The sequence below is a fragment of the Lutjanus erythropterus genome, chromosome 24 (genome assembly GCF_056507025.1).
Source record: "Lutjanus erythropterus isolate fLutEry1 chromosome 24, fLutEry1.hap2, whole genome shotgun sequence".
Taxonomy (NCBI): Eukaryota; Metazoa; Chordata; class Actinopteri; order Lutjaniformes; family Lutjanidae; genus Lutjanus; species Lutjanus erythropterus.
Window position 1 is genome coordinate 3,492,340 of NC_139340.1, and position 23,579 is coordinate 3,515,918.

Below are 23,579 nucleotides of genomic sequence, written 5' to 3' on the forward strand. Positions count from 1 at the left end.
ACAAAAAACAGAATACAGAGCTACAAAAGTAACCCATCTATATATTATAAATCTGTAAACTGTTCCAAAATGCATACATTAAAAAATATAGATATTACATTACATCCCCAGATATTGGAAGTTATTTATAAATTAAACTGCACAGATGCATTTACATAATAAGTGCAGCACAGAGTCAATAAATATATAAATAGAACCCAACATAATAGATATAATGACACAATTCATCACATATGTTCAATAACAATAATCACTGCAGACATTAGATGAAGCAGCTCTTTATACATGTAAGTCTTATAGGTACCTAGTGATGACTGGCTGTGAAAAATACACATATTCAACAGGTTTCAACATTTGTGGGTGAAACTAACACACCATATAGATAATAGTTAATATAAATGATCAATATAGAACCCTCCACAATAATAAATACAATAGATGCCTTCACCTTTTTAGTTAATATTTTCCTTTTCCTCCTAATTTGATGTCTTACTGTTCATTTAATTTTGGAAAATTGCAAATTAGGTTCAAAAACTTCATGCAGCACAGATGCACACATACATACATAAAGAGACATAATCAGCAAGTCACATCCCTGACGAATGATGATGAAGGTTTAGCATCAAAACACCACAAATAAATGTTATATGGCAAGTGAAGACAGTGTGTAAGAGTTATTTTGAATCATATTTTGGTGTTTAACAAGGTTTCTTCAGGTTCTTTAAAAGTCTTACGAAGTCTAAAATCAAATAATCTGAATTTTAGGCCTCAAAATGTTTAAATGAGATTTTGACAGCTTTTATTACCTGCATTTAAATGTGTTTTTGCAAAAAAAAAATGGTATTGTTTATGCTGAAAAACCACTAATGCAAACTGTGCATGTACATTTTTGGTCCTATGGACATGAAATATGTCTTAAATTGCATTCATAATGGTGTTAAATGGTCTAAACTTGTTGAAACCTGAACAAACCCTGGACTAATAAGTGCAAAAAGTTTTCCAGTAGTTTGGGCTGCAACGCCTGCAACGTAATCCTTGAGGGCAAATGCCACCAAACTTGTTTGCTTGAGAGTGTTGGAATGACATGTAGTTAGAGGCCACAGGTGGGAGTTGAACCCACAGCCTCAACAGAAAATAAAAGCACTCATTATGCAGAATGGCTCTTACTGTAATAATAATATATTATGTTATTGGTTTGTAATTTTTGATGCATTAATTTGTCCATCTCTTTAATGTTGTTTCAGTTACTTTATATACCACTGGGTAGGCTGTGAATTTTCCTCAGGGATCAATAAAGTTTTATCGTAATCCGTAAAAATACAACATCATTTATTTGTTTTATTTGGCATCAGCAATCTGAATCTGCAAAGTGACTCGTAACTAAAGTGATCAAATAAATAATGCAAAATGTCCTTCAGTATAAAGTAGCAGAAAAATGCAAAAGGCTGCATTTAGAGCCAGAGTTTGTCCATTCTGGTCCACTGTAGAAACATGGCGGCGCTAGATCGCGAGGAGCTCATTCTAAAGTAACAAAAATTACTTATTTTCAGGTGATTATACACTAATGAAAACATACTTATGAATATTATGCTCCATTTCTGCCAAATTCTGTCAATAAACCCCTGTAAATCTTACACACTGGACCTTTAAAATCAGCTAATAAACGTTTATTTGAGTAGATTTTTGCAGCAGCAGAGTTTCTCTATTTATGTCCCTCCCCCAGCAGGAGCCTGGTCCACCGCTGCCATACCATGACTCCGCTGTGCCAAACGTGGTGTTTCGGTGGGAGCGAGAGCATAAAACCATAAATGCAAATTAATAAAATTCCACGCGGGGGTCTTTGCAGAGCTGTCCAACATCACCACGGTGCACCGGGCCCCCCTCTGATGGTGAGAGCATTGTTGTCTTTGTGACGCTCTGCAGCTGCTGCATTCACTGGGAAGAGGCAGCGATGGCACTCTGTCCCCTCAGACTCACACTGTCACCTCCAGTTCACACGCCAGTCTGCAGGAAATATAGATTTAAAAGGTCCAAAATATGTGGATTTATTATAAAAGTGCATGATTTTCTGCGATGAGCCAAGAGAAAAAGGTTTTTGAAAGATTTTTTTTCACTTCACATTAATTCACAGTACAGATTGCAGAGAGCATGCTGGGAAATGTAGGAAACTGAGGCTGACATAGAGGAAACATCAACATAAATTACATAATTTCATCACAAAATAACTCCTGGATATTAGTATTTGTGGATGAAATAGTTTTTTAGTTCCATTTTAATGATCATCTTTCATTTCAATGACCTTTTCTTTCATTTTTGACCTTCTTTTAATGACTCCTGCCTCGCTTTTTACCTTTCCTACCTTCAGTTAATTGCCTTTTCCTTTGTGAAGCGTTTTGGATCTGTTTCGGAAAAATGGCACATAAATAAAGACTGAGATTCTTCTTTCAAGATATTCTCATGTCCCTGGAATATTTATGCATAATAATGCTGGGCAAAGCAATAAGTGCCAGGCAGGGAAAAAAAAAAAACACAGGCGACACGAGTCCAAAAGTAATGCGGTAACACATTAGGCGAGGGTGAGTTTCTTTTATCGTCATCTTCTTCTTCTTCTTCCTCCCCTTTTTTTTCCCCTCCTCTGTAGCACCGCTGGCACCGGGCTGCACCACCTGCTCCGGGGCTCTTTTCGCTCCGGCCAGAATGAACAGCTGGCTTCTCTTCTGACGCTCTGATTGGCTAATCCCTGCTGGTCACTTGCGCTTTTCCTCCCCGCGTGTCATTGAACTTTCTCTCGCCGAATGCCAGGTCCGAGGAGTGCTCCCTTCTCCCTCTCTCGTCTTTGCCCAGGCCCGTCCTTCATGTGCCCTGTGAATGGTCCGGGTGGCATATGGGGATATGTAAATAATTTAATGAGGTCAAAAGTGTGAGAGTCTCCTCTACTTTCCCCTCAGCCAAACCCTCCTTCTATAGCATCAATGGATAATAAAAGAATGTTATTAACATACAGGTCCAGTATTGACCTTTATCACTTGATGTCGTCCACCTCTGACATGACAGAAGCTCCTTCCTGATAGAAACCACAGAAAAACTGGCTCTAACATTTTCTTCACCTGAAGGAAAAAGGTGTTTTGTACAACATTGTGCTGTCTTGGTGGAGTTGACCTTTGACCTTTTGGAAATAAAATGACCCAACTTTGATATTTGTGTGGAATGTTGTCGTAATTAACAACTGAATTCTTCACGGTGATCTCGAGTCTCGAGTTTGAAGAAATTCCCTCACAGTGTTTTTGAAATATCTTGTTCATGATAATGGGACAGAAATTATTTGATGGTGACTTTGACCTATGACCTCTGTCCACCAAAATATAATCAGTTCGTCCTCGAGTTGAAGCAGACATTTGTGTCCAGTTTGAAGAAATTCCCCTGAGACGTTTCTGAGATATCGTGTTCACAAGAATGGGACGGACCAACAGACAACCCAAACACATCATGCGTCCCGCTGTCACTGGTGTAAAATGTGTCCTTAAGTTTTTTTGTGAGGTCACAGCGACCTTGAGTCCAAGTGGACATTTGTGCCTGATGTAATGATTCTTGAGCTATTGTGGCCGCAAGAATGGGATGGATATAAGGTCACAGTGACCTTGACCTTTGACCTTGGACCACCTATATCCCATCAGTTCATCCTTGAGTCCAAGTGGACATTTGTGCCAAGTTTGAAGAAATTCCCTCAAGTAGTTCTTGAGATATCAAGGGACAGATAAGAGGTCACAGTGACTTGACCTTTAAACTTTGGCACCAAAATCTAATCAATTCAAGTGGACAATTGGACCAACATGTCCTCAGGGCGTGGAGGGACCGACAACCCACCTAGAGAGGTGACTTATAATATATATATGTATAAACATGACAATCTGTGGTGTGTCAGCACATTTTTGTGTTATGAACTATTCTTGGCAAGCAACAGCACTGTCTGCAGCATCCTGAAGACCTGTCTTCACACTGAGGTTGCCAGGTTTGTTGCCATACAGAGACTAACACTGAAAACTGTGCTCATTGACCGTGTATCTGGCAATCTTTGCTTTGGGGTCCTGGGTGGATTATAAACTTTTATATAAACTTTTGTCCCTCAGATCAAATGATTTGGACTTGTTTGTCATTTTTAGTTTGACATTAAACAGGCATTCACACATGGCATTTACCATTGTGTAACATCTGGCAAGAATATGTCTCAACACCACCTGAAATAATGAAGGTGGTTTTATTTATATCAGCTCTTAAAGGGGCACTCTGGAGTTTTCCTTGTAAACAAACCAAAGTTATGTTTATAATCAGTGTTAGTCACCCAAATGCATTGTGCAGTGTGAAAACGCCTGCAGGGACGTGCAATGTGTCACCCACATGCTTGCATGTTTGCATATACTTCTTCGTGCATGTGCACAATCGAAATAAAATGGGGACCCACATGTAAAAACATTACTCCATACTCCTGCTAGGCTTCTTGGGTTCCATTACAAGTGTAAATGTGTTCGCTGATGCGCTGAAGAATTTGACCTGAACTCAGAAGTGGACAAAACTGCTCACCACCAGCATCCTCAGTACAAAAATATTGGCAAATACTGACCTAGTTTTCAAACTTCAGCTTGGTCTGTGATTGTAACGTTGTAAAATCAAACCAAAAGTTCAGAAAAGCTTGATGGAGCCCTCAGGATTTTTATGTTAACTCAGCAGGACATTAACGAAAGAAAGAAGAAAGTGGGTCAGAGAGAAACCGGTCATTTGGCAACTAATAAAACTAAAGTATAACACCAATCACTCAACAAACTGGGATAGCTCATTTGTCGTCACATGATCTCATGGTCTCATATGTTTCCATGACAACAGGAAGACAACAGAAATGCAGGTGAAGGTGCTGGAAAGGTAATGACATCAAGGACCCTGGACAACTCCGGGATCAGCACTCTGGACAGCGGTTATGGCAGTTTTTTTTCCCCCCCGTCTATTTTTTAACTCCCACAATCCTCTTGGCCAGCATGGATAGTGTGACAAGATCAGAATAAACAAACAAATCGTATAGTAAAAATTCCAAATACTTAAATTCCCAGAAATCCTCAAAATATAATATTTTTTAAGTGTTTATTTTTATTTTAGTTGCATGTAAGCAAATATGGCCAAATAGGCAGAAACATTAACCTGTGAGGCTGCAAGATTTACCTGCCCCACATCATCCAGTTTTTAACTGACTGGATTGGTTGGCTGCGTCTTCTCTTCATCAGAGGTAAAACCACCTCTGAGTCACTCTCTTCTTTTTTAATTCAGGGACTGATCTGTTCTCCAGCGCGGCTCCGACTGACTTCAACATGGAAAAAATACACTTCGAATCCTCAGTCGGAACCAAACCTCAGACCTCATTTCGCTCACTGGCCTCCGACGTGTTCTGTCATGCTCTATCGCTCTTATTTTGTGCATTAAAGCGTGCTCTTTTTTTCCCCTTACGTCTTCATTTCGCTGCTGATGTTCCATGCTCTGCCTCCATTTTTCCATATTGTAACCCTCCTGTTTCTTAAAGCACATTTACGTGTCGGGACGGTGCTGTTTAAATAAAGTCTGACTTGACAGCAGGGAGCCACAGCATCTTTACAACATTCAGAATGTGAAAAAATGGCCTTGAAATGCAGGTAAAGGAGTCCGACTGAAGGAGAGGACTGTGTGTTTTCAATGCAAACGAGTCGATTTTACTACTAAGTGTATCTGTGGAGGCAGCAGAGTAGCCTGAGGCAAAATGTACACTTAGCTTTGGTCTATACACGGCCCAGCAGTGAATCATTAGAGCTCAGCTGTCCAAAATACACCACCAATCTGGCCCAGGCATATGGCTGCATGACACTCGTATGAATTACTACTACACGCTCGTGTTGTTGTTTTTCCTCCCTTTTAAATGTTCTATGAGCCGGGCAACACTCCCAACACCGTTTTACATCAGAGCAGATCAAAATCACAACACCGGCGCCTGAAAACGCAGACAAATCAGGTCTGCAGATTCAACAGTTTAACACAGAGAGAGGTGCTATCATGTTGATGTGATGTTTTAACATCTAAATTATAAATTAATTAATTCAATGATCAAAGATCACACATGAATTTAGTGTATTCAACTAATCTTTTCTCATTAACTTAATGTACATTTTATTTTTCAATTTCATTTATTATTACCTTAATATTTATAGCATTTATTTTCAGACATCAGACCTTATAAACATGAGTCCTTCTAACTTGAGTTGAATGAATCTACTGTACAGAGAAACATGATCAGTACATGTAATCAAACTTCCCAGAATGCACTGTGTGAGAGTCAAAACTCTCCTGAGACCCTAGTTTGCCAAATTTGTTTACAGTGTTCCTCAGTCTGACTGAAGAGTTGCTGGTTCGACTTAATATCATAAGTTTATTGAACAAGTACAACTGAATTTCACTTGTCATTTTTATTCGCTTGGAATCATTGCAAAATGATCTAAATTTGTCATTTCAAATTCAGTCAGATTACATTTTTAAGGAAGCCAGGATACTCATCATTTTTAAGTTGAAACAAATAGTTTATTTTTACAGTATGGATTGCAATGAAAAGACTTAAAGTCATTCAAATCTGTCGAGGAAGGCAGATTATTCAGTGCATTTAGTTTAAACTGTTACTATTAACACATACTGTAAAAATACTCCGATGTACTTCATAAAAATTGTTCAATAAATTTAAGATATTAAGTTAAACCAACAACTCTTCAGTCATACTGATGAACATTTGTAACATTTAATATTTATCAGAATTCATTAACTTGTAAGTGATTGAACTCTACAGGACATTCATTCAACTCATCATTTCAAGTTAAAAGACCTCAAGTTTGAAAAACTAATATATATGTGCCATAATAAATTACTAGACATTTTACAGTTCAATTTAATAAATAGAACATTTAAGCTTTATTAACCTAAATAAGTAAAACTTGTTTATTTACATGAAGTTAATGAGAAAAGATTAGTTGATTCTATGTAATTCCTGTATGATTTTTTTTTAAGGTGGAGTTGGTAGGTGGAGTTTACTTCGAAAATTACACATCAGTCAAAACTTATTTATGTGAAAAATAAAATTATTTAAGTATACAAAAAAATCAATGTGGGGCACCATCATGCGGCCTGATTGCAATTAAGAGCCGTCTTCCTTTGAGCGCGGGCTAATAGTGTAAGACAGTATTGATCAGTAAATGTAAGCCTGGATTGGATCAACATCAGTATCAGCCAATAATTCAAAGAGTGACAACTGGAATTCGTACAGACAGTGACAAAGAGGAGAAAAAGGAGCAGTGGAGTCTTAAAAATGAGTCTGCTGTTGAGGTAAACTATTTTAGTCAAATTTGCAAGCAAAAAACCCTTAAGTTTGTCCTTTCTTCCAGTTTTTTTCCTCTACATGATCTAATAAATGTCACTTTTCCCCCTCTGCTTCCTAATTCAGCACTTCTCTCTCTGCCTCTATCTACTCCAGAGTTGCAGGAATATTTCATCAGATCCATCTCGACCTTTGACCTTCCCTGTGAAGTCAGAAACCGGTGAATTCAAGCTTTTATGCAAGTCTAATAGATGTAAAATGTAAGAGTAAAAGTAGAGGACGGTTGAAATTTCTCTCCTCCGTGATAGCGAGCGATGTCCTCCAGAGGATTCCCTCCTTGCTCGCCTCGACACGCGCGCTCATTTTTTCGCATGTGTAATTGTCGAGGCGGTTCACAGCACATTATCAAATTCATCAGCTAATCATTTAAGACCCCCTCTTTTATCTGCGAGATGGTCCGCGAATGATCCGATGGCACGCCGATCGATAGGAAAATCGGAATATGCAAAGCGCGTTCTGATGTTTGGCATCGCTCAACCTTTAGCGCTTTCATCTCGGCCTTTTGATGTTGCTTTTAATCTGCATAACGCAGAGCGAGTGGCTAATGGAGTCGAGCGTCTCCTTCAGTGGAGAGGACTCCGCTGCTGGAGTCCACCTGTCAGGGCTGAGGAAAAGTTTCAAAATGAGATCTGGGAGAGGAGAAGTGTTGTTAAAGGCTGGGGGAATGCAAAGATATGGTTTCTTTGAGGGAGCAAAGCAAACTAGCAAAAGTAGTGATTCACAGGAGTTCATTACTGAGTCATCTGTTCGATTTGTCTTATTTTGATGTCCGATTATTAATTCAGTCGGTAAAATGTAAGAAAATGGTGAAAGATTTGCTCAAGATGCATTCAAATTCCTTGGTTTGTCTTGGACTTAGTTTAAAATGATACAAAACAAAGAAAAACAGCAAAATTCTCAAGAACAGAAGCTACAACAAGCTAATATGTTGTATTTTTGCTTCATTAATGATTTAATTGATTCTTAAAATTACTCATTTAGTCTAAAATGTCAGAAAATAGTGAAAAATTACTCCAAGATGCATTCAAATGTCTTGTTTAGTCTGAGCAACAGTCCAAAACCCAAATATTTTCAGTTTAAAAGAATATAAAAACGCAAATCCTGATATTTGAGAAGATGGCATTTTTGCTTCATAAATGACTTAATTGATCATTAAAATTGATCTTGATTCATTTTCTATCAGTTGACTAAGGGATCAATGGACTCTGAGCACCAACTATGACAATAATATATGTTATGTAATATAAATTATCATGATGATATATGCATAGAACTTCTAAAAAAAAAAAGCCATATGTTTTCATAATTGAGGTCAATAGATGTTTGTCCAAAACATCGAGATGTTTCTGTGAATGAAAATCAGGAATAAACATTGTTTTATGAAGTATTTTTGAATATCTAAACATTGAGGCTAATGGGGGAGACCAGGGGCAATTGTAACAAACTCAATTTCTGTCAGTCAGAAACAAAAAACTGATGTTAAGGCATGAAAGGTACTTTTAAGATGTTCTTTTCTTTTCTTCTGCTGCCCAAACTTTAGATAACTGTAAATTTAAACTTACATCAATGTTATCTCAAGATTTCAGTTACAAGTTAGCATGAACAAACTATGCCTATATGGTTGTTGCTAGCTGCATGGCCCAGTGGTACCACCTTGTTTGTCTGTGTTGACATTCTTTTCTGCTAGAAAATAAACATATTTCACTAAATTTAAATAAGTAAATTTAATTACTTTAGGCTCAGTCCACATAATGAATTTGTACTTCTTGCATTAAATCAAGTGCACATATATATGTTTCTTATACCCAAAGAGGACTGCTGTATTTCAAGCAATCTGTGAGTTAAGTATGCAAATATATAAAATGTTACAATTGCCCCTGGTCTCCCCTATTTTTTGTATTATCAACAGAAATCTTCAAAAGTAGATCGCAAATGTATATTTCAATTTTTTAAAAAAGCACAGTATTTTTTTTAGCTGGCCACCACAGTTTTTAGCAAAAAAAAAAAAAATAAAAAATAAGGGACTATTTTTAGTGGCGGATTAACATCAATGTGTTGCAGTATTTATTGTGGAAGAATGATGTATATGAGATTGACTCCAAAAAATAGTGCAAAACTGTTTGATTTGTTGACAATGATAAAGCTATAGAATATTTCTGTCCTTTTTACCTTTAATGTGTGTTAATTGTGGCATGGCAAGTGTGACAGGTTAAAAAGTGCAGAACAAATACAGGTGAAAAGATGTGCAATATGTTTGGTTTTACTTTATCATCTAAATGAGACGTAATAAGCAGCAGGGCCAGGGTCAACTCACTTTGATCCATTAGAAAAAGTGAATTGAAACTGTATATAATTAACATAATAATGAGAAGCAGAGACTTTGTATGAACTGGATATGAGAGGAGAAAGATTTCCAGTTTTTTCTCGCTTTGGAGGGAATTTAAAGTGACTCGAGCCCGGCTGGCGCTGCCAAGCAAACCTCACAGTTTGTTCTCTGTGAATAAACATGAAGCACTGAGGGTTTGGTACTCTGTAATTTGGCTACTTTTATTCGAGCAGGGTCATTTTCAAGAGAAATTACAAATTAAGAATTCAATAATACTTTTACAAAGACATTTCAGGAAAGATTCTTCTTCAGTCATGATATCATACATAGTATTTAACAGTCCCTCTTCATTTTTTTTAGCTTAAAAAAAGAAACAAAGATGAAGAGAGTGGAATTTTTTTCAGTCGAAAATACAGTGTTTTCACAATTGTATAAAAGTTCCCAAATTTGGAATTTTCCAGTAACTGGAAAATAAAGGAAATAAAATAAAATAAGATTAAACTTCGCATTTCACAATGTTTCAAAACACAATAAATGCTCTCTTTACGTAAAATTTGCCCCTATGATCGACACCATGTTCCTTTTTACTAAAATATATCTATATATTGAAGAACTATAGTACTGTACACAACAGTATGAAATAAATAAAATTAGGAAATATAAAATGGGCCACATAAATAATGTTTTTTTTTTCAACCTACAAATAAAATGAATGCAATTTGTTGTTTCCAAAAAATGGTTTGGTGTAATACTGACAAAGTTAAAAGAAAAACTGAGAAAACATTGCACAACATTATGTAAACTAAGGAACTGTTGCCTATAAGTCTTAATACTGACACGGATGCTTCAAAGAACAACGGTGAACCATTTTATAATACTGAAGCTGGTGAAAAAAATTAACCTTCCTTTTACACAATACGAGGGTGGCACTTGCAGAAAAACACACAGGTTAAAAGGTTTGCATATAAGGCTTCTTTTTTCTTATCAAAAACACCTTACAAAGGCTTCGTCCTTCATTTTTTTTCCCCCATACCATCTGTCCATAAACTGTATTTTCCCTTAAAATGAAGGTCTCTTTAAAACATCTTAAAAAAAATCCTTCATACAGTCTTTTTGTTTAAATTCCTTCATTTGAAGTTGAGTCAAGAGGCCTAAAATAGTGTGGCTGGAGATGTTTGTGGCCGGGCAACATGGCAAAAACTAAAGACGACACCATAGGTAGGTAGGTGGTAACAAAGGTAATATCGAAGGACTGTAGTGCAGACACTACTGCTCTTTTTCCAACACTGTATAAATATATACATAGGCAATACTTTTTATTATTTTTGTTCTTGATTATAGAAGCGGAGTGCAATTTGTACAAGTCACTAGTTGTGCTATAAATACTATGGAACACAGGGGGTTTATTTGAGGAGGTTAGCACCACACATATTTTTAGGCCTTAGTACTGTACATTTTTTGAAATGTATTCATTTATTCATTGTTCGGTTTGCATAATGCAGCTTATTTCACAAACCCATGCCTCCCTTCCCTCAACGCCTCCTCTGGATTGATTTTTGAGTCCATGTCTTGTTCGGCAGACATCGTTCCCCCTCGAGGAGTCTGTCAAAGAAAGCTTCCCGGAAGCTTCAGGCACGTGCACGTACAGCTTAAAACACGGTGTTTTAAACCGAGCAGGTAAGAATACTGAACTGAAAGAGAGAAACTTAAAACTCTTTAAGATTGGGAAGCTTTTGAAAACGCCGCTGCCACTGCCGCCGCCGTCGCCGCCATCGATTACATGCCGTCCTCCATCGTGTCCTCGTGATCCGATTTGGTTTCCGTTTTGCCGTCCAGCGAGCTATCGTCCATCGAGTGCTCTCCGTTCTCCTCCTCGTCCCTCAACGTGTCCGGGTCCGTGTCCATGCTCTTGCTCTCCTCCTCCTCCTCCTCGAACTCGTCGTCCCTGCGTCCGATCTTCGCAAACGTTCCGTCCACTTCCTTCCGTCCCTCTCTGATCCCTCCGTTCACGGCGGCGTCGTGCCTCAGGATGGCCTCGCGCTCCGCCAGCTCCGGGTAACCCTGAGGAGTCATGCCCTGCAAGTACGCCCGGCTCATGAGCAGCTCCGTGGGCTCCAGGTGGCCCTTCTCGCGAGCCTCCCGCTCCGCCGCCTCCCGCTCCTCCGCCTCCCGCTTGCAGTAGGAGTAGCGGTGGTTCATGTGCTGCGAGTAGGAGCCTGAGTGGGAGAACCGCTTCCCGCACTTGTCGCACTGGTACGGTTTCTCCCCGGAGTGCAGTCTGGAGTGCTCGATGAGATGGTGTTTGTGTTTGAAGGCTTTCTTGCAGATCTGGCACTGGTGCGGCCTCTTGCCTGCGGAGACACACAAAAACAGAGCGGGGGGACGTGAGTCTGCTGCCTCGCTTCTTGTCCTGCTGCTGCAACAAATCACACAAGTCAGAAGAAAGCAAAAACGTTGAGGGAAAACTCTGATGAATTGGATGGCATGGAGTAAAATGACATCACGGAGCATTAAATCCAACTTTGACATACGACTTAGGGCTATTTGTTTATTCAAATTGCGAGCACGATGAGAAAGTGCGCTCGCATTCGTGGGCCTACATTATGGAAATTCCCTCCCGTGGTTGAAGCATGGAGAAACTCAACCACAACTACTTATTTTGGGCCTGCGTGCCACGCTGATGAATGCAACATAAATAAACTACAGCAAAGCAAACAAACAGAGAAGGCGCGACAATGGAGTAAACAAATCCGAGATGGGTTGAGGAGGGGAGATGAGGAGCAGGAGGAGGAGGAGGAGGCTCCGAGGGGTGACTCTGCTTATCTCCGAGCCCAATTCAAGTTCATGGTGACGCCTGGCCCGACATTAGGTTTTGGGCTGGGGCTCCTCCGTCGACCAAATGTGACGGGACGCTTTGGATGCCAAGGCAGAAATGAGAAACCCAAGCTGGCCACAAGGGCAGGGTGAGATAGTTTCATGACACGGGGCCATAAACTGTCGGGCTAAATAAATGTCCCCCGGCTTGTAATGTGGCCACACGGCTGCTGTTACACTTAAACTTTATTCCAAGACACTTCACTCAGGATTTCTTAGACTTAGAGTTACCTGCATCCATTTAAAATACATCTAAATTTGTCTTTTTCTGCTCAGCACGTGTGGAAATATGGCTGCGTGCCTCGCACGACTCCCCTCTGACACCAGCCAGCACCACTTCTGTCCAACATCTGGCCGGTTCAACTGCACTTTATTGCACTTCTGAGCCTTATAATATTGTTAAAAACAACAACACGGCGACAGGAACATGAAAGCAGTGCGTCCTGAGCGTTCTGGAGATAACGCGCCCTGTTTTTTTTTTTTTTTTTTTTTTTAAGAGTTCAGCGCACAGTTCTGACGGTGCACCATCCCTCCCTTTTATGTCCGACCAGATAACACGAAGGCTGCATAAAGCACCGAGCGCTCTCTGCTACAGATAGCGGATAAAATAAATGATGCAACCTAGTGAAAGAGGATCTCTGTATAATAACTATAATGAAAGACTTGTTATCAGTGCTGTGAAGCTTCTGAGCACAACTCCGCTGATGTGATCTATCGCCAATAATGGGGCCGATAAAGGCATTAGGGGCCTTTTTTCTGGCTTTATATATCTAGGTGAATTGATGTGTGTCTTTTAAGATAGCAAAATGGTTAATATGGCAGGATATGATTGGAAAATAAAGAGCACAATCACTTGAAAAGATAGCTGGAGTCTCCCTTTGCTTGTCTACCTGCATTAATTACAGATTATGCTTTTCCAAAAGAGCTCAAGAACACACAAATCTTTTAAACACATCACACAACTTTCTTAAATCTACTCATTCGTTGGCACCCTGTCAATGAAGAAGCAAGTTAGGTGTTGGTTTACATAATACAACTGAAGGGTTAAACAGAGAAGGAAAGAAGGAGAAAAAAAGGGGTAACAAAAAATATATATATTCATACTGATAGGATTTGGAAACACAAACATTTAAAACATAAAAAAGCATGGGGTTTAAAATAAGGGTCTAGAACAGTATATACCTGTGTGTTCATATTTGTGTCTTAGAAGGGAACTGCTCTTCTGGAATGTTTTGTCGCACAAGTCACACGCGTACATACCACTTTCGGTCTTCTTAATCTTCTTCCGCGACAGACAGGAGTCGGGGTCTGTCATGTCGTCCAGCCCTGACATGTAATCTGGTGTACCGTCGAGCAGGTCCCCCTTAAAAAACACAAACGAAAAAAAAAAGAGAAAACACAAAACGATAATGAATTTGATGTGGTTTAAGTATTTTTATTAATTGTTAGAACTGCAGTTAGTATTAGCAATAATAGTTAATGGGACCAAAGCATGTTTTCAGGAGTAAGGAGTTGTAGTTTTAGCTTAAGCTAGCTTGATGTAGAAGCTAATGTGTATTGACATCATTCTAGATGTAATTTTGTAAAATTTTTAGTATGTTTCTTTGTTAATTTTGTCTATAAAGCTATATAATATATAGTAGGATAAGGTAATATGTAGCTAAGATGAACTTTAAGAGCACCTTCATGTTGAAGTAAATTTCCTTTTGTGACTCTTTATGTCTCCAGATAAAGCAGTAAACTGAACCGTACCTCCCAAACAATCACACTATGCTACACGTTCTCATGCATTTTTAATTAGCAGCACATACCAGCGTTGATTTCTTATAAAATTTTCAGCTCTGGAGTAATATCGCCCATCTATAACTGACATGCTCCCCATTATGAAACTCAGCCATAATGGTGTATTCAGTGTGGTCTAATTTTGTACAGGAGTGTTAATTCTGCACATTCCTTTAAAAATTCTCTTTTATGATGAAGATTAGTCTTAAACGTGAATTGATGGCGAACAATATTACAACATTAGAGTGAACCATTCTTGAAATTGCAAACTCATATAATGATTAAAATCAGAAGGTGCACCTTAATGGCCAATATTGAGCCACCAAAGCTTTCTTTAATGAATATGTGTGTGATAATGTGAGGACAGCTCTGCACTGTGTTTTAAGAAGGGACCACTATCACTCTGCAATCAATTTGAACTAAACGCCTGTAGCTGTATTTTTAAAATCTAATTTAATAACTTAGAATAGGAAACATTATTAATACTTTTTTTCATCAAAATGGTTCCCTCTATGTTAAACAGCCTTCAGCATTCAGTGGTAATGAACATGGAGACTGTGCATTATTAATCCACATGTAGGAGCTCATTTTGGCTGTGGCTCTCTCTTTAAAATGCAGCAAAGTTGCGATGGGAAATTTCAGAGAAGTGCACAGCTCCGGGGCTCACCTTTGTCATTTTTACAAAGGCCTTTCACCCATATTTAATAACAAAATATCTGAGTTCAGGCCGGCGCTGGAAGAGGACTGGAGTCGGGAGCGTTAATGTATTCCACCCACAGCTGAGGGTAAAATTTACAGCGCAGAGTGGTAACAATTATGGCTTTACGGAGATGAGATTTTAGGGCCAATATCGTTCCTGTTATTTATTTGAACCTGATGCTGTTTGATGGTTTTTTAATGCTTAAATTGGACCTTTTTGAGGGTAAAAATTAAAGCATTCAAAAACTACAGGTTTTGGGTGGAAGACACTCTTTTCTTTAGAGTTTTTAGATGACGATTGGATCATTAGGAGGCAGAGGCACATTTCTCTAAAGGTTTCACAATCTGACAGCTGTTAAAAAACATAAAAATAGGTCTGCAACTAATGATTATTTTCATCCCTGATTAATAAGTAGATAAATTTTTGGAATACTCAATTGTTTAGCCAATGAAATTAGAAAATAGCTTCCAGAGTTTGCATCTTCAGATTGCCTATTTTATTCCAAACCAGAGTCCAAAACCCAAATTTACAACACTCTAAATCAGAAAAGATGACTTTTTAATGCTTAAATTGGACCTTTTTGAAGGTAAAAATAAAGAAACATTCAAAAACTACAGGTTTTAGATGTTAGACAGAGTTTTTAGATGATTATTGGACAATTATCAAAATCTAAATCTTCAAATGTCCTATTTTTCTCCAAACAACAGTCCAAAACTCAAATTTACAGCATTGTAAATCAGAAAAGATTACTTTTTAATGCTTAAATTGGATGTTTTTGAAGGTAAAAAATCAAAGCATTCAAAGACTACATGTTTAGGGTGGAAGACACCCATAGTCATTGGAAAAATCCACAAAATAATTGATTGTTTAGCCAAAGAAATAGCTTCCAGAGTCAAACTGTGCATCTTCAAATTGCCTCTTTTTCTCAACAAAACAGCCTGAAACCCACATTTAAAACACTATAAATCAGAAAATAGGATTTTAATACTTGTACTTTTTTGAAGGTAATAATTAAAGCATTCAAAAACTAAAGGTTTGGGTGTTTTTAAACAATTATTGGAAAATTATTCAAAACTAGTCCAGGGTTAGAGACTCATTAGGAGGTAGAGGCAGGTTTCATGAAAGGATTCACTGGAAGCTGTAAAAAAAACTAAAAAAAAAAATAGGAGTGGATCTAATGATTTAATAAGTGGAAATTTGGGGGAATAATTGATTGTTTAGCCACTAAAATCAGATTTTGCATCTTTAAATTGGCTATTTTACTCCAACTGATGGTCCAAAACCTACAAAAGTATAAACCAGAATAGTTACATTTGAGAGGATTAAATCATCATTACTAATACATCTATCTTGCTCTGTAAACATCTGAACCTCCGAAATACCCCCTCGCCTTCATGACAGCACTAACTACGCCTCACTTTGTTCCACCTCGGGGGGTCGTGTCACAGCTGTTTATCTCCATCGCCTTTGCCAGTTCGGTCTACCTCAGGTGAGCCTTTCTCTCTCCTGAGTCTGAAGTCGTATTTTAATTAGTACAGAAATGAGTTCAGATCATTTTAGGGAGGCAGAGTGAGCCTGGGGCTTTTTCACAAAACCACAGGTGGCTTATTTACCTGGAAACCTGGTTTCCGCTGGTACTTTCTCCTCTGCTGCATCTCGGCAAAGGTAGCTGCCCCTGCTGCGTAAGTGTAGGCCATGTGTGGTAGGAAGCCCATTTGATCCATGCCCGGGTAGGGCCTAAGACCTGGTATGCTGGCCTGCATCGGGGGCATGAACGTGGCGGGTGGGAAAGCGCTCTGAGGTGGAAGTGATGTGTACAGGGGTTTGGCGGCGAACGGGTTAATGCCGAAAATGGGGCTAGTGCTTTTTTCAAGGTTCCCGTTGTTGGTCGAGCCTGAGAACTCCTTCTTGAGATAGGCCAAGTTCAAAGGCTCTTCGAAGTGCTCTCGTGGAGAGGGGATGCTGTTGTGGTCGATGGTGATGCTGTTGACTTTAGGTCTGCTTTTGACAGTCAGTGCATGCTTGGGTTCCTTCATTAGTCTCGGCAGCGAGAGGTCCAGCGGCTCGGCCTGCAGGTCCTCCGAAGTCAAGCTGTTTGGAGTGTAGGAGCTGCTGTGAGAGTTTTTGGAAGATGTGGAGGACAGATTTAGCGGGGAGGGGGTGTTGCTGCGGGAGTGGTCCAACTTTTCACCTGCGGGTTTGGCGGCGCCGCCGAACTGGTGGTTTTTCAAATGTCTGAGCGAGTTGTCACAGTTGTTCACGTTGTTGTGGAGCTCTGCTATGGAGGGGGACGTGATGCGGTCAGTAGGTTTGATTAGAGACACAGGTGACCTAGCTGCCATAGAGTCTTTTGGTGGAGTGTGGTGGTTATTTGTTCCGAGAACCATATCCGAGTTGTTCCTGTGCTCCGGAGGTGGGGTTCTAGTAGTGCCGTACTGGTACATCTTCCGCTGCTCGAACCACTCCTTGACGAATTCCTGAGGAAGGCCGACTGCTATGGAAATCTTGAGCAGCTCCTCCGAGTTGGGCTCCATGTTCATGGCGAAATACGCCTTCAGCACAGACATGTGGTCCCTGTAAGGGTTGAGGGGCCCGGTGAGTCCCTTCTCAGACAACATGGAGGAGGGTAAGTGGGCGTTCTTCTCCATGAATATCCCTGGTTTGTTGGCCATCAGATTCTCGCTGGGCTGCAGCACGGCTTTGATCTCCTCGTTCATTTTACACAGGTAGCGTTCATGCTGATGCAAAGGTATTGGCCCGGGGAAGGTTTCTTTGCAATATTGGCAAGCATAAGGTGTAAACATGTTATTTTCCTGCACCTTGTCATCCACACCTCCTTCAAGCATGTGGTTGGATTTCTCTCGTTTGATATTGCTAATCTGTCTCTTTGAGTCTGTTGTCAAGCTCTGGAGGCAGGCTTTGGCTTCGTTCACTTTTTCTAACGTGTAGTCGATGATGCTTTTGGTGGCGCCGTTGTGATTGACAAGTGGAAGACCGACCTGAGGCCCCCCTTGTGACAGCACCTGTTTCTGCTCCTCCACCTGGGACCCCAGCTCCTTCACGTAGGCCTTGAGCTTGGAGAGCTCCTCCGGCTTGCAGTCCATTTTCTGCCTGCACACAGTGTTGTCCACGATCTGGAGGACCTTCTGCACCTCGCTCAGGTTGTTCGCCAGCGGGCCGGGGTAGCACAGGAGCTGCGAGTCCAGCCCGGCCATCCCGAGGTGCTGCAGGGGGCTCTGGGCCGTCGAGTTGTGGTGGACCCCCAGCGGGCTGTTCCCTCCCATGCCTCCGTTCATGAACGGCCCGGGAGCGCCGAATCCGTGAGAAGCCATCATCAGCTTGTAGTCGTTGAAGTCGAGCGGCTCCGTCTTGATGTTCAGGTGGTTGTTGTGGTCAGGGAGGCCGAGCGGCTTGCCGTTCTCCAGCTTCTGCCGCAGCTGGGTGATGGCAGTGTTGGTGGGCGAGGAGGAGGCGGAAGTGGGGGAGGAGCCCGTCTTCATGTTGCTGCGCATCCTGCCGTTGACAGCAATCAGACCGATGCACTTTTTGCTGCTTATGTGGGAGCTGTAGGAGCCCGAGTGGGAGAAGCGCTTCTTGCAGTTGGGGCACTCATACGGTTTTTCACCTGAAACAAAAACACATATAAAGCATAAGAGGGCTGATATGAATAAAATCAGCAAATTAGAACCTTCTTTACTCTTTCTTTGTTTATTTAAAGGGGATGTAAATGTGCTGAAGTAAGCTTAACATTTAATTTGCTCTTTTGTAAAGGATATGACCTTCTACATAATCCAATCAAAGTGCTTTACCCAGGCGAGGAAAGATATTAGAACATCTTTTGAAACACAATGATTTATGTAAAACTAAATAAAATTAAATAATATTGCAGTGCAGTTAGCGTGCAGTAATAAACCGACCAAAACAGGAAAAAAAGTTTGCAAAAACAGGTGTTTTTTGTTTTCACTTAAAATGTTAGTGTCCGGGCTGCTTTAAAATTTTTAGGTTGACTGAATTTAAAAAGACAATTTGAGTTAATATTATAATATCAGAAAATCCATAAATAAACTTGATATTCATTGATTAGTAGTTAAGGTAACACAACTTTATGTTTATAAATTGTTAAGATTAAAATAAATTGTCCCAAACAGGAAAAAAAAAGCTTATAAAAATAAAGGTTTCTTTGAAATTAACAGAAAATGCATGCTGGGAAGTCTGCTAATATGTCGATCATGTTCTTCACAAACTTTCAAGACATTAGACTTCTGTAAAAACTTGTGCTACTAAGTTTGGAACCAGAAAAAAGGTTTGCAAAAATAAATGGAAGGTGTCCGCACTGCTTTACATTTTTAAGTTGACTCAATATGAAAAGACAATTTCAGTTAACTTGGTAATAATTCAAAACCAAGAATTTTTTCTCATCAAATAAACTTCATAATCATTTATGTCCGATTAGTTTAAAATAATACGCTGAGTCAAGTTCAGGAGAAAGACTTCCACTCAAACAATACATGCTGGGACGTCTGCTAATATGCTGATCATGTTTCTTTAGAAACTTAATTTAATGAGTTGATTGAACTCAATATAGTAAATTTACTCAACTCCTCATTTGAAGTCAAAAGTCTTCAAGTTAAAAGAACTTGTAATTAACCTGAATAAATAAAACTTGAATATTTATGTTAAGCTAATGAGAAACCACCCCTACATTCTTGTGTTATGATTGTTTTATGTCTTTATGTACATTGCTTGTATGTTGCACTGTCTTTTGCTGTGTTGTCGTCCTTTTATTTATGTTAATTTTGTCATTTTAATTAATTTCCAAACTGTTGTTTAACATCTGGCCAGAGGCAACAGATGAAAATTAGCCTTTTGAGCTAACTCTGCCTCATTTAGTTTTTCTATTGATCAATGGACATTGTTCCTGATAAGTAAACTAATAAATGTACTTTGCTGATATGCTTCACACACATACACATTTCTAAGCAAATATTGGACTTGGCAAGTGGACCGATTCTTAACACAGCAGAGTTCAGTGTCCATCAACAGCAGGGAGGGTCCAAAATAAACCGAAAGGAATTTCTGCAGATTCGTGGTGTCCTTAAATCATGGCTATGAATATTCAAAGCATAGGGCAGCATTCCTCCCGCTACTCACCGCTATGAATCCGGAGGTGTTCCTTCAGATGGTGCTTGTATTTGAAGGCCTTGCCACACTCGGTGCATTTGAACTTGCGGTTGCCGGCCGCTTGGTTGAGCAGTTGGTGCTGTGAGAGAGGAGAAGGAGAAAGAGAGAGAGATCCGCGTTTATTAAAAAAAAAAAAAAAAATGCACAAACATCGTGGGGGTGAGAGTTCAGTAAATAATCACAATTGGTCGGCATGACAACAAGCAACAAGCCAAACCGGCTCCTGTCGCCAGCGAAGCATCTTGGCTTTCTACTCCCACCTCCGTCGAACGACTACAGGCAGCGGCGGCGATAACAGAGAGAATCACATACCTTTTAATTTCCTGGCTCCTCAGCCAAAGGAGGCATGCCTTTAGAATTTGGCAGCCCAGAAAATAGAATAAATGAAAAGACTCTTTTTTTAGAGCGTTTCCCCTTCATTAGAAGCGCCGATCTGATCTACTTTTCATTAATTTGGTCCTAATCAGTGTGAAAGGTATTCAGAATCATCAGTAAGCTCTTTCACCCTGCATACCTGTATTAGAATTACACTTTGTGCTTCATCAGAACACTTTCAAATGTCTTATAGTAATTGGGTCTTTTCTTTAAAACCATGGATGTCTCTTTAATAATCTTAGGATACAGAACAGAGTGTATAGGCCCAGCCTTGATTCGCTGTTCAAAGGTAAACATCAGTTGCAATCCATCAAATTTGCAATTCAAACAAGCCTGTTCTCTGAAAGGAAAAAAAAAAAAAATCAAAATATAATACCCAGCGACAACAACAACACTGGGTGTGCAAACCTGGCTCGTCACTCACGAAACAATTAATTCCAAGTGGGAGTTGAGGACGTTAAACGGTTAGTAAATAAAAAAAAAGAAAAAAAAAAGACACATTTTCTCCGAGCTCGCTGGGGGGAGAAAAAAAAAAAAGCACTCCCTCCTCCCAGTTCAGCCTTGACAAATGCTGGGGTGTGTGCTGACTCTACCCACATTCCTGGGGAGACAGATGGTGGCGCGCAGGACACTGGGAGGACTGGGAGGAATTGTTCAAACAGCCCCAACCTTCAAAGATCAAGCAGGGAGAGTCGGGGGCCCCGCCAAGCGCCGGAGAGGGACCCCACCGCTCGTATGTTGCTGAGTTGCATAAACAAACAGCAACAGCTGCTTCGGTGCCTCCACCCCCTCCGCAACCCCCCCTTAAACCACCTCCACTACCGCCGCCGCCATCCCCTTACTTCCCCCTTGAGGACCCCTGCCCGGTAAAGTTTAGTCTCGCCACCGCTGCTAATAAGGCACAATCGCTCTGCGCTCTTAATTGTGAATGGCACCAGCAAAACGCTCCATCTCTCCTTCATGGCTCGTTGTCGGTGTGAACGCCACCACTGCTGATTGTGGGCGGGGACCCGACTGGATGTTTGCATATGTATAACCTCTAATTAGTCATATTTCGGCTAATTGGTTAAGAGGAGGAGGAGTATTAAGGCTTGTAAACATACGAGACAGAACAGCAGAGCACATGTTTACCTATCAGGACATTATTCTTTATGTTAATCTGATTGCTCCTGAGCCCTCCTGAGTTAGCTGTTAATTGCCAAATGTACATTTTCACATGCATACGTGTTAAATTTGATTTTATCTGCCACGTCAAAGAGGAAATTGTATATTTTGCAACAGGAAAACAAGAGTTTGGTGCTTGCAAAGGCAAAGAAAAGAGCACCACCTACAGAAAAAAATCAAAGAGTAAGACATCACCTCCATCTCATCTCGAGGATTACCACTTAAACAATCCAGCTAATTTACAAATCAAGATAACCGGCTTTGTGGAAGGAGCCGAAGCGGCGCCTGAATAGGAGTTCTTTGGCCATTGACTCGACTCTGGAGGGGAGCAGCAACAGCATTGTAATATGAGGATTGGGACAGCGGCTCACTCGGCCGGCCCATCTGCTCACGTTTACACCCAGCTGGTAGATCAGGTGAAAGTGCTGGCTGCTGACATCTGATCAAATCAGCCACAGTCTGAGCCTGTCATTCTCGCTTCAGAGAGCACAACACAACACCCACGACCTGGGACTGAACACCGCAAAGCCATCAGGGTACATGATATCATCTGTTATTGGCTGAATGGATGCTTTTCCTTTATATTGTACAGTACATTACAAGGTGTTTGTAGCAGAGGAAGAAAATTGTATATCAAAGATGTGACCTAAATCCTTTTTCTCCTTTTTTAAAAAGATAATTAGTTATTTTGTCTGGTAACAAACAACCTGTAGCCAGAATGTAATAAAAAAGAGCTAATTTTGATCTCTTTTTCACTTATTTTCAATATATTCTTACATTTCTAAACCTAATTTTGCCCTTTTTTGCTTTTAAAGCTCCTCGTCAGACAAGAGAACATCACATTTCAGTGCACTGTAAAAAATTCAAGGAATTCAGTGGAATTAACTAATCTCTTCTCATTAACAGAAATAAACAAGATATAATAATCAAGTTAATTAAGCGAGGATTTATTTATAACATATTAACCTGAGTTCTTCTCACTTGACTTGAAATGACAAGCTATAGGGATGTACTGTGCAGAGTTCAATCAGCTCGTTAAATTAAGTTTCCGCAGAAGATCTATGGGTTCAGTTTAATATCTTCAGCTTATTGAACATGTTTTTTTCAAGTACAACTAAATAAAGTTTATTTGACTATGAAAGTTTATTTGTTTTGAGTTGTTATTATGTTGAAACAAATAGTTCATTTCTACAGTGTGATTAATTATTCTATTTGTTGACAAACAACCTGTAGTCAAAAATGTAACACACAAACAAAAAGAGATAATTCTGATCACTATTTGACCCATTTCCTCCTTTCCTCGTTCTTTTTAATCAGTTCTTACCTCAACTTGTCTTTTAAATTTCAGTAAACTTAAAATTGTAAGGCAGCCTAAAACAAATAGCTTCTTGATCTTCTTCTTCTTCTTCTTTTTTTTTTTTTTACAGTGTAATGACCTAACAAACAATCTGAAGTCAAGGTGTCATCTAATATATAACAGACAAATAAAAAAGAGCCTATTCTCATCAATTTTTGACCTTTCTCTTGGAGATAATTCTTAATTTTCTAAACCTAGTTTTGCTTCATGTTGCTTCAAAGCTTCTTAAAAGATGATTATTAAAGAAAAGAATACTTCCAGTGTCTATCTACATCATAAAAGCAGTGCCATTTCATTTCAGAGATGAACTCAAGGTCTTCAAACCACTGCATGTTTTTAAAAAACAAATTCCTCACTTATAATCATCCATCGAAGCACAAACACAGAC

General features: G+C 39.7%; 1 protein-coding gene across 4 annotated transcripts in view; it reads right to left on the reverse strand.

Moving 5' to 3' along the window:
* Positions 1-9,953: 9,953 nt before the first annotated feature.
* The window catches only part of zeb2b (zinc finger E-box binding homeobox 2b), a 117,893-nt gene continuing 104,267 nt past the window's right edge, over positions 9,954-23,579 (reverse strand). For 2 of the 4 annotated variants that reach the window (XM_084713733.1, XM_084713732.1), the window contains exons 7-10: positions 20,266-20,374; positions 16,728-18,739; positions 13,815-13,995; positions 9,954-12,109 (exon numbers count right to left, since the gene is read on the reverse strand). In XM_084713733.1, coding sequence (XP_084569859.1) covers positions 11,535-12,109; positions 13,815-13,995; positions 16,728-18,739; positions 20,266-20,374 — 2,877 coding nt within the window. In that variant the 3' untranslated portion in view covers positions 9,954-11,534. The remainder of the gene's footprint in view (positions 12,110-13,814; positions 13,996-16,727; positions 18,740-20,265; positions 20,375-23,579) is intronic. The other 2 variants (XM_084713734.1, XM_084713735.1) reach the window with 1 other exon arrangement.